This window comes from Mercenaria mercenaria, chromosome 5 (genome assembly GCF_021730395.1).
Source record: "Mercenaria mercenaria strain notata chromosome 5, MADL_Memer_1, whole genome shotgun sequence".
Lineage (NCBI taxonomy): Eukaryota > Metazoa > Mollusca > Bivalvia > Venerida > Veneridae > Mercenaria > Mercenaria mercenaria.
The window spans coordinates 51119014-51137240 of record NC_069365.1 but is presented as its reverse complement, the minus strand read 5'-3'; the positions used below and the strand labels follow the sequence as shown (position 1 = coordinate 51137240).

The window sequence follows — 18227 nt, the reverse complement described above, 5'->3', positions numbered from 1 at the left end:
CGGTCATTGCCAGTTAGCATTTTTTTATCAATTTTCTAGACTTGTATTTTTTCAGTTTACCCTTTTCAAGCAAACCATGACGCGACACCGAGCCAGTCGCACCTTATCTAAGGGTTTGGACCTGAATAAATACCTCTCGGCCATTGGATGCGATATGAAACCAACAAGTAGTTCAACTACCAATAAATTTATTCTATTTTAAGCTTTCAGCGACACTCCCTCTATCCGTTAACTTTATTACCTCGATATTACTCTCCCCAGTTTAAACAAGCTCAATTTGGCATTATTACATTAGCTGACATTTCGCTGTCATTAACGCCGTGGGATCGATAGCACTTCCAAGGCTTTTACTTCAATATGGGGTTTTCCATCCATTGAAAACTTCAGAGTCAATGTCGTACTTTTCACAACGTTTATTTATTCACCAATGCATACTTTTACATAAGCATACATAAGGAAGTTTGATCATAGATAAAACTATCACATTGCCCATAAAACCAGCAAGGATGAGCGTGCCTTTACATGAATGAACTGTTCAAATATTGATAAAGAGCGCTCTGTCACAACAAACATCTTTTTAAGTTTTTTTTTCAAAGTTTACACCTAGCAAATATTTCACTGATCTTATTAAAAAGGGTGTAAATTTCAACTGAAGATATATGATCATTATGATCAAAGGCATTCCAAATGAAGATAGAACATTTTTTGAAAAGTTTCATTTAAACGGTTGAAATCTGCTTTTTCAGTGCAGATTACATTTCAAATGTAGAAACATTTTTGAAAAGTGTCATTTAGATGGTTGAAATTTGCCTTTTCAAGTACAGATTTTTTAACAGTGTCAATTTAGGACCTCGTATAGTTTTACCTATGTCAAATAGCACTAGATTAGACAACCAGTTCGGTCAATACACACCAGCCATTGATGAAAATAAAAAGCATTCGCCATTTAAATAACAGTATCCTTGAAATACCCCCATGTGCATGTACAAAAAATCATATCGTTTCTTTTCTTCAAAATTGTGATTTAGAATCTTCCAAGAGGAATTTTGGTGGAATTTCTTCAACAACTGGTGTTCAACATGTAAAGCTTAGATAAGGTGCACATGACGCTGACGGCGAGAGAGAAAAAAAAATGCAACTGACGACCCAAGAAATACACTCTGAATATTGGATTCTGTGGGCCTCAAGTCTCTAACTATTATATAGCTTTATATATAGATATATATAAATAACATGCTGCATCAAAATCAACAACTCCGGAACAAAATTCTAGTATTGTCAATTTTCTGCAAACATTTGAAGAGAAAAAAAGTGGGGAGCGTCTTGCACATGTTACATGACAAGTTTACGAAATAACGCAATAAACTTCAACAAGTCAAATATAAATAAGTTGTGATTAATATGAGATTTGTTATGTACACAATGGCTGATAAACAATGTATATATGGTATGGTCATACACAAAACAGTGACCACGTGACAGTCAACAACATGATCATGTGTTCCTCACCTGACACAACAAACATGTAAAATGATAAAAATGTTTTTAACAATTAATGAATTTAACCTCATTTCTTGAGAAGGGAATTTTTTTTAAAATGAAAAATCATCTCTTAGTCAGTTTAAGTCAGCGATACTTGAGATAATGTGTAAAAATTTACTTCTGGAAAAAGATTCTAGTCCTGTAAAATCATATGCCAGATTATCACATTAACTGTGTTTCAGGCAATGCTTACAAATTGGGCATTCCACCCCCAAGCAGCAAACATACATTTGATTCAACCATCCCTAAATTATATGGAAATCACATGCCTATATGAAAGATATGTACAAATAGATAATCATTTTGCTGAATTTCTTTTTAATAAGTCCTTATTTAGTTTGTTCTTAAATTTCCATCTTGTATAAACAAATTAATTGTGTCATTTCAAAAATGACAAGCCTAGAAAATATTCAAGGAAGGGGACCTTATCACATAATGTAAATGGCATGATGGTGATGATGATGATGATAATTATGATAATGACTTATTAACAATAATACAGTTCGACAACACTTTTTCTTTAACAAATTCAAAACAAAACAACTCATCTTCAACTCAACATACAATCTGAATACATATTCTTTAAAAACGAGTTTAAAAAAAAAAAAAAAAAAAAAAAGTGAAAATACTTTTTCTCAAAACAAAAATTAGCTGCATTGAATTTTAAATATTATTGTAATAAATGCCATTTATAATTTCGTCAGTTCAAAAAATTCTCAGAAATTGAACAAATTTGCAAAAAATTCAAATATCAAACTGTTAAAACTTGAATTGAACCAAAAATGCTGATAGAAAATATCCTTTGCCATAATACCAGACTAATAAGCAGGAATTTCTTATAAGCAAGTTTCCTACCTTACCCTACCCTCACACATTTTTTTAAACATAAATAACCAAATGTCACAGGAAAAAAAGAATTTGGAGGTCATACACCATACTACACTTGTTCACTTGGAAAAAAAGCAGGTGTTCACTCAATATAAGTACAGTCTATTTACAGCTGGTAGAAGTGGAACAACTGCTGAAATGTCACAGTGTCTCACTCTACCTTGCATTGCTTGGCATTGACTTGGATGCTTGCCATGTTCTTCTATTATCAACACTACAAAATGTCAGATCTAAGAATATTAACACTTCTTACACTCTTGTCTAAATTTAGCAGACAAATGAAAAAAATTTACTCTTTTTTTTCCCATATACCCAAAGATCTTTCTTGAAACTGATTACAAAAACTGGGTCAATCCTGCTAAACTCAACTTTTTCACTGAAGCCATGGCAGAAGCATCCTATTGAAAAAGATACATATTTTTACAATAACTACATGTCCGCATACATCAATTATTCTAAAAGGGCATTTACGGTGTATCAATTTTTAAAGTCATCCCTTATTTAAGATTAAAAAAAAATATTTTTTTTTCTTAAGATAATGTTTTATAATGCCTAAATTTGAATGACCTAGTACTTTACTTTTTCGTAAATAAATAGCACCAAAAAACTCATAGTATCGTACTTTTTCAAGTAGTTCCTCTATATTTAAGTCTGACATCTGTCTAGTTTAAACCAATAAGAACTGCATAATACTACCTTATTAAATGAATTACGCATGTTCAACCTACATTATTACTTCCTGAAATTGTATTAAATGTAAAATACTAGTATATCCCTTCTAGAAATTGTTTTGCTAATTTACATAGACTTAAAATCGAAGCTGTTTTTCATTAGATTTTCACAGACTTATCTAATTAGAACTAGGAAAAGTACGGAAAGTACTTTGAGAACCATGTGCCACTTCTTAATGGTTAGAGAGGCCTAGGAGCATCTGGTATGCACTTATGTGACATTTACTGAAACCACACCACAAATGACCTCTATTGCTTGCTGGAAAGATATAAGCAAAGCGGCTGACAAGATTGGCATTTTCTTTGCCAAATATTGCCAATCGGAATACTTGACATGTCATATAATTTTATGTTCTCCTTTTTAAGATATTTCATCAATAATCTCAACTTCTTCAACCCCCCCCCCCCAACCCCCCAAAAAAAACAACCTCAGAAAACACAGATAAACCTACTTCTTTTTGCACCATACATCAAGTTCACATTTGTTATACTAATTTACAAGAATTCACACATAAACAATTATTGAGCTTTTTTTAACAATGTTATTAACAAATTGGACATTTACAATCTATTATAGACAGGACATAAACAGTCTTTCAATACATACATGTCATAATTTGATTTAAACATCTCTAATACTTTTATGCAAGAAACAGTTTTTCAACAAATATTTCTAATGCATATACTGTATATTCCCTCAACTAACACCCCACCCCAATTCTGGCAATATTTTCCAAAAAAAAAAAAAAAAATAATTTTTTTAAGGAAAATATTTTTTTTTTTTTTTTTTAAATTAGTTCATAAGTTGGCAAAAGCGCTACCACAGTAAAAGTTGTGTTTACAGTTTATATTCACTAAAAATGTTGATATTAGGGCCTCATTAAATGCCCCAGCCCCTTAATATTATAACACCCCATTGGAGATGGCATTAATAAGGAAATATACAGTATAAATGAGACCTGTATGTACAGACATTCACAATAAAGCACTACTAATTGTAATATTTGGAATTTGGCAGTGACGACAGATAATACATGTTAATGATAATGAAAAATGAGCCGCGCCATGAGAAAACCAACAGTGGCTTTGCGACCAGCATGGATCCAGACCAGCCTGTGCATCTGCGCAGTCTGGTCAGGATCCATGCTGTTCACTAACGGTTTCTCTAATTGCAATAGGTTTTGAAAGCGAACAGCATGGATCCTGACCAGACTGCGCTGATGCGCAGGCTGGTCTGGATCCATGCTGGTCGCAAAGCCACTATGTTTGTTTTCTCATGGCGCGGCTCAAATAATTTTAGACTTGACAATAATTTTGAACATTTTCCAAATACATTTTTGTCAGATTATAGTATCTAGCTTAGGCCAAAAATAATTGCAAGACCTGAAATCTTTCCAATGTATAAAGATAAAATAAAAAAATCTTAATATAAAAAAAACTTCCTTTTGTATATCTGTTTCCATGTTGACTAAAATACTTCTTCCTTTCTTAACAAATTCAAACGTATGATATAACATAATTATATGTACACATGAAAACAAAATTAACGAACAATTTGTAATGAATGAAATACTATGAGAAATAAATAGTTTTATGAATGATTTACAATACTTTCGAATATGATATTTTCGTTAAGATTTTTGGACAATAACTCCAGGTCTGTAGTACATTTGTAGTTGTGCTGAATTTCCTTGTAGAACATTTGTCACGGCAGGATATTTGTCTGAATAATTAGAACTTGTCATCACCACACTTGATGCTGTAAGTTTTGTCGATGAGACATGTTGTAAATTTTGTGCACTTTGTAGTCTGACGTAATTGTGATGATGATGAACTGATGGAGAGTCACGTCCCGAACTTTCCGACCTTAAATCGTCTGGGTCACAAGAATTTTCACTTTCCTCGCTGCGTTCAATATACATTTTTGGATGCAATGCTTCTGGGTGCAATGAATTTGGGGCGGAATACTGTTGTTCATTTTTAATACTCTCCCCTTCCAGATGGCGTATGGCCTCAACAATGGTTTCAAGATTCCTGCGTGACATAGAGCTAGGTGTGTCCACTGGCTCTGGCCTGGTAGGTGATAATGAAGGGTGGTCTTTCTCGTGGTTTGCACACATTAGTACAGAATCTAGTTTTTCTTCTCGTCTTGGTTCTTCGGTTACTGGTACATGCTTAAAATAGAAAAATCAAAATCATATATACATGCAATGAAATATCATTCAGAACCTCATCAAGTTAATATACATGTATCTAAAAATCTTCATTTTATCTAGATATGCATGAAACAATCATATATTAAAATGGAAGTGAATATTTTAATGACACATTTCCTCATCCTGTAGTATTATTTATGTACGTAAGTCATAATTGAGATGTGTATCATAAAATAACAGCAGAAAACGAGAATGACATATACGCATGACAGAGCTGAATCATTTAAGTTTGACCTGATGTACTTTTGTTCAGACTACTTTATTTCGCAATGTGAGCCCATTTCACGCTACGGTGGTTATCATGACACAAAATCTGCCTTCGTACATTCCTTACTATTAACATTCAAAAGAAATACTAGCGAGGACTTCATTCACTAAAAAACCTACTTAAATTTCAAAACAGATTGTGATATATTAGGCTTTACAGCTATCAAACTTGGATGCATGCCATGACAGTTGAGCATATCAATACACTAATGGATCTCTGCCAGATCTGTTTAATCAGTATCAAAGCCCAGACAGTGTCAACTTGTTAAACTTGATGTATGTCAGTGATATTTACTAGGAATTGGCTCCTAGTTTATTAATGTTTATGTGTTTTGTAATTATGCAGTACAAATTTTGGCAAGGACTCATTATCACTGTTCATTAGCTTAACCAAGTGGCTCTTCATTTCAAGGCTATTGTATCACTGCAGCCTTCCAGGTACAAAAGAGCACTTAAAAAATTAAGAAAGAACACATGCCGCAAAAACTTAAATTTCTCCATTTACTATTTTTTTTTTTACAAATCCGTCATTAATTCACCATTTAATTTCAATGCTTTTATATGAATATAGCTTCCAGCGACCTGAAACAAAAAGTCCATTGGTACAACAAATAAATGTTAAACTTTTTCACTACCTTGTCCATTTTAGGACCAGATGGCATTTGTACGTGCTGCTCAGAGTGGTTAGCCAGGTGCACTTTCTCGGCATAATGGTGAGACTCTAGGGTGTGTGCCCTCAACTCCAGTACCATGCGTAGTTGTCGTTCTTGCTCAAGCTTCTGACGAAGTTCCATCACCTCCCGCCGGATGTCTTCGTATTTACATTCTTCGAAGTCTGCAGTAATACCCTCATCCGATGATTCTACATGCGTCAAAAATGAAAATGTTCATTATATTCACCAAGTCAGCATTTCAACATAACTTTATGAGCTGAAGCTTTTAATCTAACAAAAGTTCTACCAGTTGTAAATTAAAGCTGGACTAAGTCTTTATCTTGATGCACTTAAGACTTCTTTCTCCATTACGCGTAGTGTTCCAGAACTTAGAAAATTCTGAAGGAAAAGCAGTACATTGGATCATATAATGACCATACAGCATTAAGTTTAATTATGCAAAGCTATTAAAATAATGGAAAATTGTAATAAAAAAAACTGAAGACTGAAAACAAACTTTTTTCCTTTTACCAATAGATTCTTTCAGTCAATTAACGTGTAATAAAAGTTTGAGGATATCAGCCCTAAAAATGGTTGCGTACCTGTATCTCGCTTTTTCCGTTTTAACGGAGGCGACCCTCCACACAGTGATATATCCATTTCAAGATCAATGTTACACCGTCGACTTACTTCACTCAGTAAACGTTTATAGTATGCATTCTGGGCATGAATCTTTGCTTTTTCCTGTTGCATGTTCCTAATGAAGTCTGTCGTCTGTTGCAGAATAGCGGCCTGAAAATAGAAAAGTGTCATATTTAACCTTAATTAACTGCAGAACAGGAAAACACAGACAAAAATTTATGTCTATACATGATCACAGTCCCCAATGTGGACATCTTTGATTGCCAATCCATTCCAATGGTTATTTTTTTCAGAAGTTGCTTTCAAGCGTGTAATTATTCTATTAGGGCTGTCATTGATTGGGTCTTAGGCATATCGACGATACCGATATATCAGAAGACAAATATCGATGATACATCGATATATCGATTATTAAGTTAGATTAACAACCTATTTGTTCATATGCATACTACATACCTTCTTGTAAATGCTATTTTTAGTTTTATTGCCTACTTTTCATATTCTGTTTGATTGTGTTGCATTTGTATTTATGAAAATAAAAGAAACAAATAAAAATTAATAAAATCTTTCATTTTTATTTTGCCTTCACTTCTCGTTTGCATTTATCTAAATTTACAACTTTGTAAGCTTAATTGTTTTTGAGGGTCTGAGCGTTTATCTGGATAGTTTTTTCTCTCGATAATCGATCGACAAAAAAATATCGTTGATACATCAATATCGTTTCTATTTTGACAGACCTACATGTATATTCTATTAAGTATGGCAACCATACTTATTTCTTTAAAAAAAAATTTCTGTTACCCTTTCAGTAATTTCTTTGTTAAATTCCTGTATTTCTTACTAAAAATGTTTCCTTTAAGCTAAGTGTTCCATTTTAGGAAAACATATTACATAAACAAAGTTTTTTCTTTCGGTAATATTGCATGCTGTTCGGAGCTACCTGTGGCCTAATTGCAGAACTCTGAATAATTGATAGATGAATTGTTTAGCTTGTCCACATTCATTAAATATTTATAACATAATACTAGGCGGTTAATTAATCATGCGCTCAATTGGTCCAGCTCATGACATTGTTTACAAACATTGCTCTATTTATAAACATATCAAAGGAGAATGTCCTTGATTGTTTTTCTGCGTATTACCTAAACTAATGACGCTTTACAATTAGCCATACACGTACCAACAAAATAGTGAACTATTTATATGCCTTTCAAAATTCTGAATATTTTCCAGACTGTCATATACCAGTATTGGTTTTAAAATCCACTCACAAACTCGGATTTGAAAGTTTACATCCGGATAAAATGACTGAACCTCCCTGTAAACAGTATAGTTAATTTTGAAAAAAGACCAAGGGTGGATGAAAACCTGGGAAAAAACTTGATGCTAGAAAAGAAGGTTTAAACTATGGAACACGATGAATATGAACAAAAAGGAAACATGGTGTATGGGAAAAGTACTCGCATGAATAAAAGACTGTTATTGTTTAAGACCATTGTAATTTTACTAGGGCGCATGACAGTTTACTACGGACAGGGCAAGTAGATTTTACTGGCTATTCGTCCTGTCGGGAAAAACGTTATACTTTTAATTACTACCTTTAATATCAATAAATCTCAATCAATCTAAGTAAACTACATTTGTTGTTGTATATCTTTATACAAGCGAAAGAAATATCATGGCACCACGCGTGCTGCGTAGATTAATATTGATCAGCTAATAACTAGTCCTAATTGTGAGTCTTTTGTATTCCATGTCACACGTTTCACTTCACATTAATGTAGCGTGAAAGGTTACATGTTCCTCTAATAATTGAAAAACATTACATGGACAGTGTAACAATAAGATTCAAGTTTCCACTAAGTGATTTCCGCTAATCGAGTAGAGAGCACTTTTGTCATTAAACAATCAGAAGTGAAAATGTTACTGACATATTAACAAGACAAGAATTCGGACAGAAAATCAATTACATGCTCCTATTATTCTGACATGTCAATCACAACTGTTTGTGTTTGTCCCCAAAGGATGCTCTATGAAAATTAGTCACTCTACGAATTCAGCCTTCTTTCCATGATTTTCTAGCAATATCACTGAGAACTTTAATACTTTAACAGTGTTTTCATACAACTTGATGTTTTATACAAAAAAAATAAACAAAGCAATATTATCTACCAAGCCGTAACTATTTTAAAATTATAATATTTATTTCATATAGACGTTGAAAAATTCTCTACAAACATTAAAGAAAAGGACAACTGCATCCAATGTCAACAGATCCAACTCCTTATTAATGGCAAACATAAATTTCAAAAACAATATGGGCAGACAACTCTGAAAAACAGACTCAAATGTGTGAAAGGTCACATCAGTACAGTCCAGTGTCACAACAATCTATATGGTGTGGTCAGTAGGTCAGACTCTTGGCTGGCGGTCAAATAACACAGAAAATATCAATATTATCTCTATAACATGCCACTGGTTACTGTGATAAACTACAGTTACACAATGAGATTATGACCTCGCGACAAATTATTACTAAAGTATACCAACAAATTACCGGTATTACTAAAGTATACAGACAAAAAAAGAAGAGATTATAACGTAAGCTTGTGTTAAGTTCATAGATTTCATCATCATGGGATAAATCACACAGTGTAGACACTGTGGCATGCTCATCAGGTCATGACCTTGCACTCTCCATGCAGGAAAAATATTTACATTTCTGTACTGTGGGAACCTGACTGTCTGAACTAAGACGTGGGAAAAAAATGGCAAGACATTTTTTTATTAGAAAAACATTTTTATATTGGGCAGAATTAAAGTCCAGTTCAATATTCCATAAATTTGTTTTAGTAGCCCCTCTTCTGCCATGAAATAGGTTTTGCCAAGAGTGGCAGGCAGTTAAACGACACTGTGTCTGAAATCATTCATCCTCCACCTCTGATTCATGTGGGGAAGTTGGCAATTACTTGCGGAGAACAGGTTTGTACTGGTACAGAATCCAGGAACACTGGTTAGGTTAACTGCCCGCCGTTATATGACTGAAATACTGCTGAAAAACGGCGTTAATCCCAACACAAAACACATGAACTATCAACCTTCAATATTTCATATCACGTTTCCCAATTGTGCATTCCCAGATATAATATATACACAACAGTAAATATCATTTAATGCTTTAAATAGAAAGTATTACTGGAATTAAATCCGCTGCTTTTCCCCCCACTGAAATTTAATAAACTCCGCACACAGATGAAAATAATTTCAAGACAATATTTTTTTGTCTCAGGTGGGTAAGGTTTTGCATCTATGAGAACCATATATAGTGCAAAAATAGATTAATCCACAAGAAAGCAATAACTTCCATACATTTGATCAAGTTACTCATGAAATGGTGTATCTATCTGTGAAATTACTGGTCTAGGAGTGCCACTGTTGACAATATTCAGAAAACGCAGAACCTATCTTCCTTTTCTATTAGTTAGAAAATCTACTTTGAAACTGTTTCATACTTGGTTACATTTTGTTTTTATAACAATATAAATTATAATCTCTCAAAATGCTCTGCAAAGCTTTTCATGAGAAGACCCAATGACCTTAAACGGTCCATCACATCCAGTGAATGCAAGTACCCTTGCTACCGCCTGAAAAAAATAAATTATTTAGGGTACCTCTCCAAAATTTGTCTGTAGGTATTTTACTTTCCCAATAGGACATTGCATAGGTCAAAAACTAGAATTGTTAGGATGTTAAAAGGCTATCTGCATTTATTATCCTTTCAAACTCCCTCTTCTATCACTTCTGAAAAATTTGCTAAAAATTGGAGGAAAAAAATAATCTAGGTAAGTGGGGTTTTAACTTGGCAGGGTAATGGGTTACCTTGAACAAACAATTTTTTTAGGCTTAGCCTTCTCACACCTGAGGCGAATGAAGAATGCAAAGGGGAGTGCCTAGCATCTTGATACTGGTAACTGGAATTCTCTAACACTTCTGGGTAGGTGTACTTAAAACAATCAGCTGAACTTTAAAAATACTGGTTAATGTTAAAAATGCAGGGCAATATAATAATATTATGTATTTAAATCTAAATGTTGATGGGTCCATTTGTTTAAATGTAATAAAAACGAAATGACCATCCAAATTTTCTTTTTAAAGTTTGTTTACCTTCACAGATAAGCTCAATTAGCTACAGGTATTTAAACATTCTTTGAAACATACAAACTTGGTCCAGATATGCAATGTTCAAATGGTTTAAAGGGCAAATATGTATTAATATCAAATAAATCACCTTTTATATCCCCTACTGGCTGACCAGTCAGTACATCAAGTATGTCCATAAATTAGACTAGGCCAGTAGAGAGGTCACTTTAAGGTGAAACCTGTTGTGTCTACCTCAGCCCAACTGAACACTAAAACAGGTGTTATAAATATGTTTCCTGTTGTTAAATGCTGTTTAACATTTTGCCAAAATAAAAATGACATTACTAGAAGATCAACAACTTCAGCATCTGGTGTGTAAAAACTTACGATAATAAAAACTTTGTATAAAAGCCAACAATACACTTTTCATCTCCTGGTAAATGGTAAAATGTTTTCTCATTACTAACAACCACACAGGTTGCAATGCTTTGTTTATGTATTTGACAAAATAATATACCTAAATACCTTTGAATTTCTCGTCAATCCTCACAAAAATGCAAATTATATTAGTGTTTTTTATAGTTCCCTGGGGTTTCATTAGTAACGAAGACTTGGACTTTCACAGGCTATAGTGGTCTGAAGCCCCGGCACCACAGGCTGGCCCATTTGTAGTTTGCAACTTTCTGAAAATTCACAGGCTATAGTGGTCTGAAGCCCCGGCACCCCAGGCTGGCCCATTTATAGTTTGCAACTTTCTGAAAATTCACCCTTCTGCTTCCGTAACTTATGAAACCCCTGATGAATATAAACTTCATTATAAAGTCAGCTTTCAATACAGACCTGCACTGGGCCAGACACTGCAAATTCCATAAAACATTGCAGCTATACAATTGATACATAAACATTCAATCATTATAAAAACAATTCTGGTGTATAACTATTCATTACAAAAAACAATCTGAATGAGGCAACAGCCTAATCAGTAATCTACAACAGTTAAATGAATACATTCACTGTGGCTAAGCACCCTTGACTGCATTTCACATGAATATTTCATTCACAAATTACTACGAGCCATCATCCTTATCACCTACAAGCAACCAACCTTGAGCAATCAACAAAGAAACTTTTTTTCCCCAGCTGTCAAAATGATCACTTAAAAAACAGTGTCCTTTCAAATTATGATAAAGATCTCACAAGATCTGCTCTACTGCCCAGGTATAACCTACATGTTCTTTTTTTTTCACATACCTGTCACACAGTACAACCCCTTTCACTGCACCTCTTTGATGGGGAGAGGGGGGAAGGGGTGCCTGAGTTTGATAAATTTAGAATTCAAAAGAATATGCCAGACCGAGTGAAACTGTCAGCTATTCACAGGCCCTACCAACACTGGTCTAGATGTTGAAATGCAAATTTCGGACAATATGGTCAACACTTTAACGAAGGCCACACCTCAGCTAGCAAAGTATTTTCATCGCAATCTTTTGTCATAACAATTAAAACTGAACCACATGTTGTTCCATTGATCTTCCTACTGACACACATACAAATATATTTACTGCTGCAGCAATAAAAGATAACATGTACAACATATGTGTAACTGTATTAACATTTCCGTATTGGGACACATCTGGCCACCACCAGTGTGTGACATTTTGCTATATCTTTATCAGAAAAAAAAATTGAACAATTTAACAAATTAGATATAAATATTGTCTCAAAATGTATATACTAAATACTTGGCCAAAAACCCAGTATGGCTTTATTATAAATGTCTTAACATTTTCTATTAGTCTTCCCAAAAGACAATGCCTTGTCTAGACACTGTTATCATTTCTCTGGGATACCATCAAATATCTCTATGATGGAATCCTGGCTGTGTGCCAAAGTTCATCGAAAGTACAAATGCCAAAAAACAATGCATTCAACAGCTAGCAAATAACTGAAAGTAAAACTTTGGCACAATTTCCTCTAAGTGTTATCATCTACAGGGAAGCCAGGTGTTTCATGTGCTCAAAAGATAAAACTTTATTTTCAGCATAAATCATGACCATGCCTCCACTCTTACTCATCAATGAATTATTTAACAAGACAAAACAGAAAGAAAAATTGCAAGATATTTCGAAATATCCCATCTTAATGACAAATGGCAACAGTTGAAATTACATCCTGAACAGAATTTGATACAAATCAGGGTTGTATATCATATATCCGTTGTTCATGAGTACCCTTTAAAACCTTGCATACCTAACCTTGCCACAGAAAATATAGTACCTCTTTATCTTCCACATACTTCATGAAAAAACTATCATAATTTTATATGCATACACACTGATATCATGCAATGAATAAACAAAGTTTTTTTTTAGATACACCAAGTATTCCCTACCTTGCTCAGTTTTTCGCCCTCTGTGTGTGGGAGAAGTGTTCTCAGGTGCTGGAACCCAGCATTGATACTCTGCATCCTGCGTCGTTCATTACTGTTGGCAATCTCTCGCCGCATTCTCTTCTCACTTTCAAGCCCAGCCTTGTGGCTCATTTGCCTGCAAGATCAATTAAAAAACACTATTTTTAAACTGAGGCTGCTTTTAATTAACACTAGCAACTATGTCCTTTTACAGCATAATAAAGAGCACAACCAACTTTGAACCAGTAATTTGTTTGCAGATCTATGGTTAAACCTGGTCTGTTATGTAATGCAAAATACCATATTTAAATATGACAGGTCCACCTTAATTTCTTTTTACCCTGAAATGTTGTATTCCTAATTCAATTAACATTAAATTTACCTTTGAAATTATATTGGGCTTAGTATTTCATATTTTTCAAAAATGAAAAAAAATAATTAAAAAAAAAAATTTAAAAGCAAAAACGTTGACCGAATGATACAATCTATAGAGGTCAATACCATTTCACACTTTGATGTGTTACTGACACTGATCAGTTAGTAACTTACTAAGCCCTAAAAATACTCATTAACTTTTTTTGGCAAATGGGCCAAGCTGATGAATATTTAGGATTAAACAATATGAATTAAACTAAGCAGACTATGTCTGCACATAAAATAAGAAAATGGCACAGTGATCAATACGCATTTTATTGATCTATTCATATAAGCCACCAGACAGAAGGGGTGGGCTTTGGCACGCTGCCAATACGTCTTGGCTCACAAACAGTTATTGAATTCCCATTGACATTAAATGTCATCAAGTTAATACTGTTTTATGTAGCGTTTTACATCATTTTGCTGCAGAAAAAATTCACAAGATACATTATCTATTAAAAAGGAAGAATGTCCTCAATACAAGAAAAAAAGAAGAAATGTGTGGAAAATGAAACTTACATGACCTAATACACTCCATAAATTTTGTTTTATAGATCCTAAATCACTGTATTTACATCAACATCTTGGTGAAAATTTTAATAGTAAAATACTGTATTTTAATATTAGTTCTCTATACTAGTAAACAACAGGATAAAATGAAGACCACTACCCAAGGTAATTTTAACTATCCATAATGGTACATAGGAAAATTCAGCATCTCAAAAAAAAGAAAAGAAATAAAAATGTGAACAATTGAATATTAAACTTCATACTCGAGTACTTTATTGTCCTAATAACCTGTTACTCACCTCATATAGCCAGCTGGGTTTTATACAAAACAAGAAACATCAATACATAGGTGACAGATCATTACAGCTCTAGAAATCTTAAAAGTTGGAACTTTTTTGGGGTGATTTATCACATGACACGTTAGGAAAAAAATATGTCCAAACCAAACTTGTACATATTAGTACCGTAATGTAAATTTCTTCAAGATGTTAGATTTTCCTTGTCCAATCTTGAGACATATGATTCAAGGAAAATTACTTGTAAATTTCCAACAAGTAATCTTACCGAAAACTGCTTGGACCATTCTAAGTAGATTTCAGCAACTATAAAAATATTGTTTTGAGCCAATTGTCTCTATATCAAATAATTAAAGTGTAACACCCTCAAATCACCATCTTATCAATTTGAAGAAGGAACCACAATATCATCACACTGGACCAGCTTCAGATTCCAGTATTTTACAGTGTTTTACTATTTTCAAAGGCTTTTCAGACTTTCATGTCTAAGAAAGTCATTTTTCCTCAACAAATTGCTGGTTGAGTAAAACTGTACCTAGCAGGATAAGCTGCTTGTCCTGCAGAACAACTTGAATACAAGCAGGACAACCTGCTTTATTTATTTGGCAAACCCCAACACTGATAACAAATCACCCAAACTATATATACAAAGGTACTTTACTACAATAATTAATTTGGTAGCAAGTAATATCTATGAATAACTACAACTAGGTCATCTTGAGGACACTCAAAAGTCAGATGTTGATCAGCTGATCCTAATTATCAATGCAATTTCAAATGGAAAAATTCATATTAAAGAAATAAAGTGGAACTATAATAAGTGAAGATTTAGTGTCCTTAAATAACATCAACAACTATGGCAGCTGGATGACAAGAACATTTAGCTATTCAAAAGTACAACATTTGATATACAGTTTTTTGAGTGAGCCTCCATTTTTGGCCCAGTGCCAAAATTCCAAAGTCACTATTTTAATCTATTTGTTGTGCTATTAATACAGCGATTCGCAAAATTTATGTGGCTTCTCGTTAATTCATATTTCAAATTATGACAAAAATATTTACCAGCTGTTTTTTGTAAACAGTAATTACAATATTTCAAAATAAGCCCAGTCTACACCGCATGGCGCATGACGCGTGGGGCGAGTTACTTGCCCTTTGTTTTCATTCTGAAACATGTGACAAGGCCCCCAAACAAGCCGGCATTTGCAACAAGATTTTCACTATATATCTACCTTATATGCAATCGAGTCGTATACAGTATGATAAAGCATTTATTAAACTATATTACTGCACAAACTTTCCATTGAAATTACCTCTTGTTATTGAAAAGACGTCAATACAAAATTACATATACATGTGTACTACAATGTTTATGTCGAGACGGCGTGTGTAGAAATTACTACGACTCACCTTGACAATGCGGCAGCGATTTCTTCCTCTCTGTTGCGATATTCCTGTAAAATCCGACTTTTCGCAGTAGAACGATGATAAACTGACATGTTCGTAACAAATTCAAGCACTTGTAAAATCCAGAAGTTTGCAAAAATGACAAAATTATGATGATAATTCAAGCGTACTACAAAGTTGTCGTGGCCTACACAAGAATGAGTATTAATTGGCGGGAAAGCCTTCGTCACTAATTCACCACTGAACCAAGTGCCCGTCTCATTTTGCCGCTCTTTCTTATAATTTGTTATCATTCAAATTATCATTAATTAAATTGAGGATTAAAAATTGTTATTGAATTACGGATGTATTCGTAAAGACATGTATCGAAAACGAGTAAATACTTGGAAGTTTGTTTAAGGACTATTTCCTTTCGCGTATGCTATAACTTTTCCCAGGGAGGTCATGTGGTCTGTTGGCAAGACGCGGGAAAGATCAGCCAAACATATCAACAGCTGTTTGGCAGCTTGCCAGACGCTACGTTGGGAGAATTTGTAATATAAAATAAAGTTTATATAAATAAACTTTTATTTACAACATGTCTGCAATTACAGTGACAATAATGTATTGTAGTTGATAGCATAATTTATTACCATATGGAGAAAAAATCCAAAAAATCTTTCTTTTTCTCAAATTTTGCTGTTAAAGTTTTCGTCTGTTTTATTCTTCGTAGTGCGATAGAATGTCTGGAATGTAGACCCATCTACGACAGCTCCTTATACGCGGTGTCTATAAATAGCTGTCAATTGGTATGAAAGTACGGAGTACAAGGAAAGACATTGTTATTTTTCTACCGAACCCGAATGTTTAAAAGTATTTTTATCACAAAAGAGAATTCCAGCTTGCACTTGATTTACATAACATAGGTTTGAGGTAGCTTCTATTGCCGTAAACGAGCAAAGCATAAAGAAAAAAAACGTCAAAAATTAACAAGGTGCATGTCAGCTGATGCTACCAAGGACGTCTACGTAGATCATTTTACGTCTTTGATATGATAATTAACAGGTTGGAATGGCTGTAATTTGGCCTTGCTCTTAGAAATATACTCAGACAAGGCTATACAATTCTTTGCATTATGTAATACAAAAGAACCTGCAAAAAAGCTAATATATATGCGTTATGTAGAAATCTACAGTAATTATAACTCAACCGGGGCCAGTTCTTCGACCAAACAGGGACTCGCTGGTGCAGTGATAAGGCGCTGAACAACAAAACTTTATAGGGTTGATGAGTTCGAGCCAGTGCTCTTAAAGAGTGTGTGGGTGAATGAGGGAAATTCTAAAAAATAAACCGAGACCGCGCACAACACGAACGCACCAAGGACATTCATTCAGATTTCAAACTTCTATCAGTGGGACATTCTGAAGGTAAGGTGGCATGATTCCGGGAGATGATTGCCCTTCGTTAAATCTGTTAGAACGGGATGAATCCGTGTAACATGTAGGTGGGAACATTTCTGGGCCAAAAGTCTGAATTCTGAAGCAAAGATAAATAAATTTAAATATGAGGCACAAGAGTGACAGCCACCAGTACCACAGGCGGGTGGTTAAAACGCGTGTCTGGATCATAATATATACCTTATCACCCGACAAAGAAAGTTCCTTAAAGAAAAAGTTAAATCTTCAAAAGTGTGTAAAAGTTTCCATCATGAAACTAACGAGGGTTTGTACGCATAAAGACAAACATTTTCCATACTTTTGCCTAAACAAAATGTGCCGCCGTTTAATCGTCATAAGCACCTACACCTGATATGCAAAAGAACCACACTGAAAAGTTCATTATAAGTTTAGAATTAAAAAAAAAACATCAACAATACCCAAAGGCTCTACTTTCCCTTGAAACGACATTCGTACAGAAAAGCATTTGGCGAGACAGACTATGGGATAAAGACAAAGGCACCGCCTACGGGTGCCATCGCTCGTCTGCAAGTGCTGGACAAGTTATAGTTCAGACTACAAAACAGGCCATAATTCTGACAAAATGCAGGTAAGAGTTATGGTTCTTGGCCTACATAGTCCCCTAATGATGATAAACAAACGTCCAAAGTTTCAATTAAAGCTGTAGCTCTT

General features: G+C 34.0%; 1 protein-coding gene across 2 annotated transcripts; it reads right to left on the bottom strand.

Moving 5' to 3' along the window:
- Positions 1 to 395: 395 nt before the first annotated feature.
- LOC123557188 (transcription factor AP-4-like) lies at positions 396 to 16476 on the bottom strand. 2 transcript variants are annotated; one of them, XM_045348493.2, is made up of 5 exons: positions 16123 to 16476; positions 13472 to 13625; positions 6900 to 7089; positions 6280 to 6506; positions 396 to 5335 (listed from the first exon to the last, which is right to left on the bottom strand). In XM_045348493.2, the coding sequence occupies exons 1-5, from the start codon at positions 16410 to 16412 to the stop codon at positions 4793 to 4795; spliced, it is 1404 nt and encodes a 467-aa protein (XP_045204428.2). In that variant the 5' UTR covers positions 16413 to 16476; the 3' UTR covers positions 396 to 4792. The 2 variants fall into 2 exon arrangements, with proteins under 2 accessions (XP_045204428.2, XP_045204429.2); XM_045348494.2 differs by lacking the exon at positions 16123 to 16476 and adding an exon at positions 15775 to 15877.
- Positions 16477 to 18227: the final 1751 nt, after the last annotated feature.

Excerpts from the sequence above, each read along its gene's own strand:
- LOC123557188 (XM_045348493.2), bottom strand. The coding sequence starts at position 16,412 with ATGATAACAAATTATAAGAAAGAGCGGCAAAATGAGACGGGCACTTGG. Across the intron at positions 6,507-6,899 it reads ACGGAAAAAGCGAGATACAG|AATCATCGGATGAGGGTATT; the intron begins GTACGCAACCAT and ends TGACGCATGTAG. Across the intron at positions 5,336-6,279 it reads CTGGTCCTAAAATGGACAAG|CATGTACCAGTAACCGAAGA; the intron begins GTAGTGAAAAAG and ends TTCTATTTTAAG.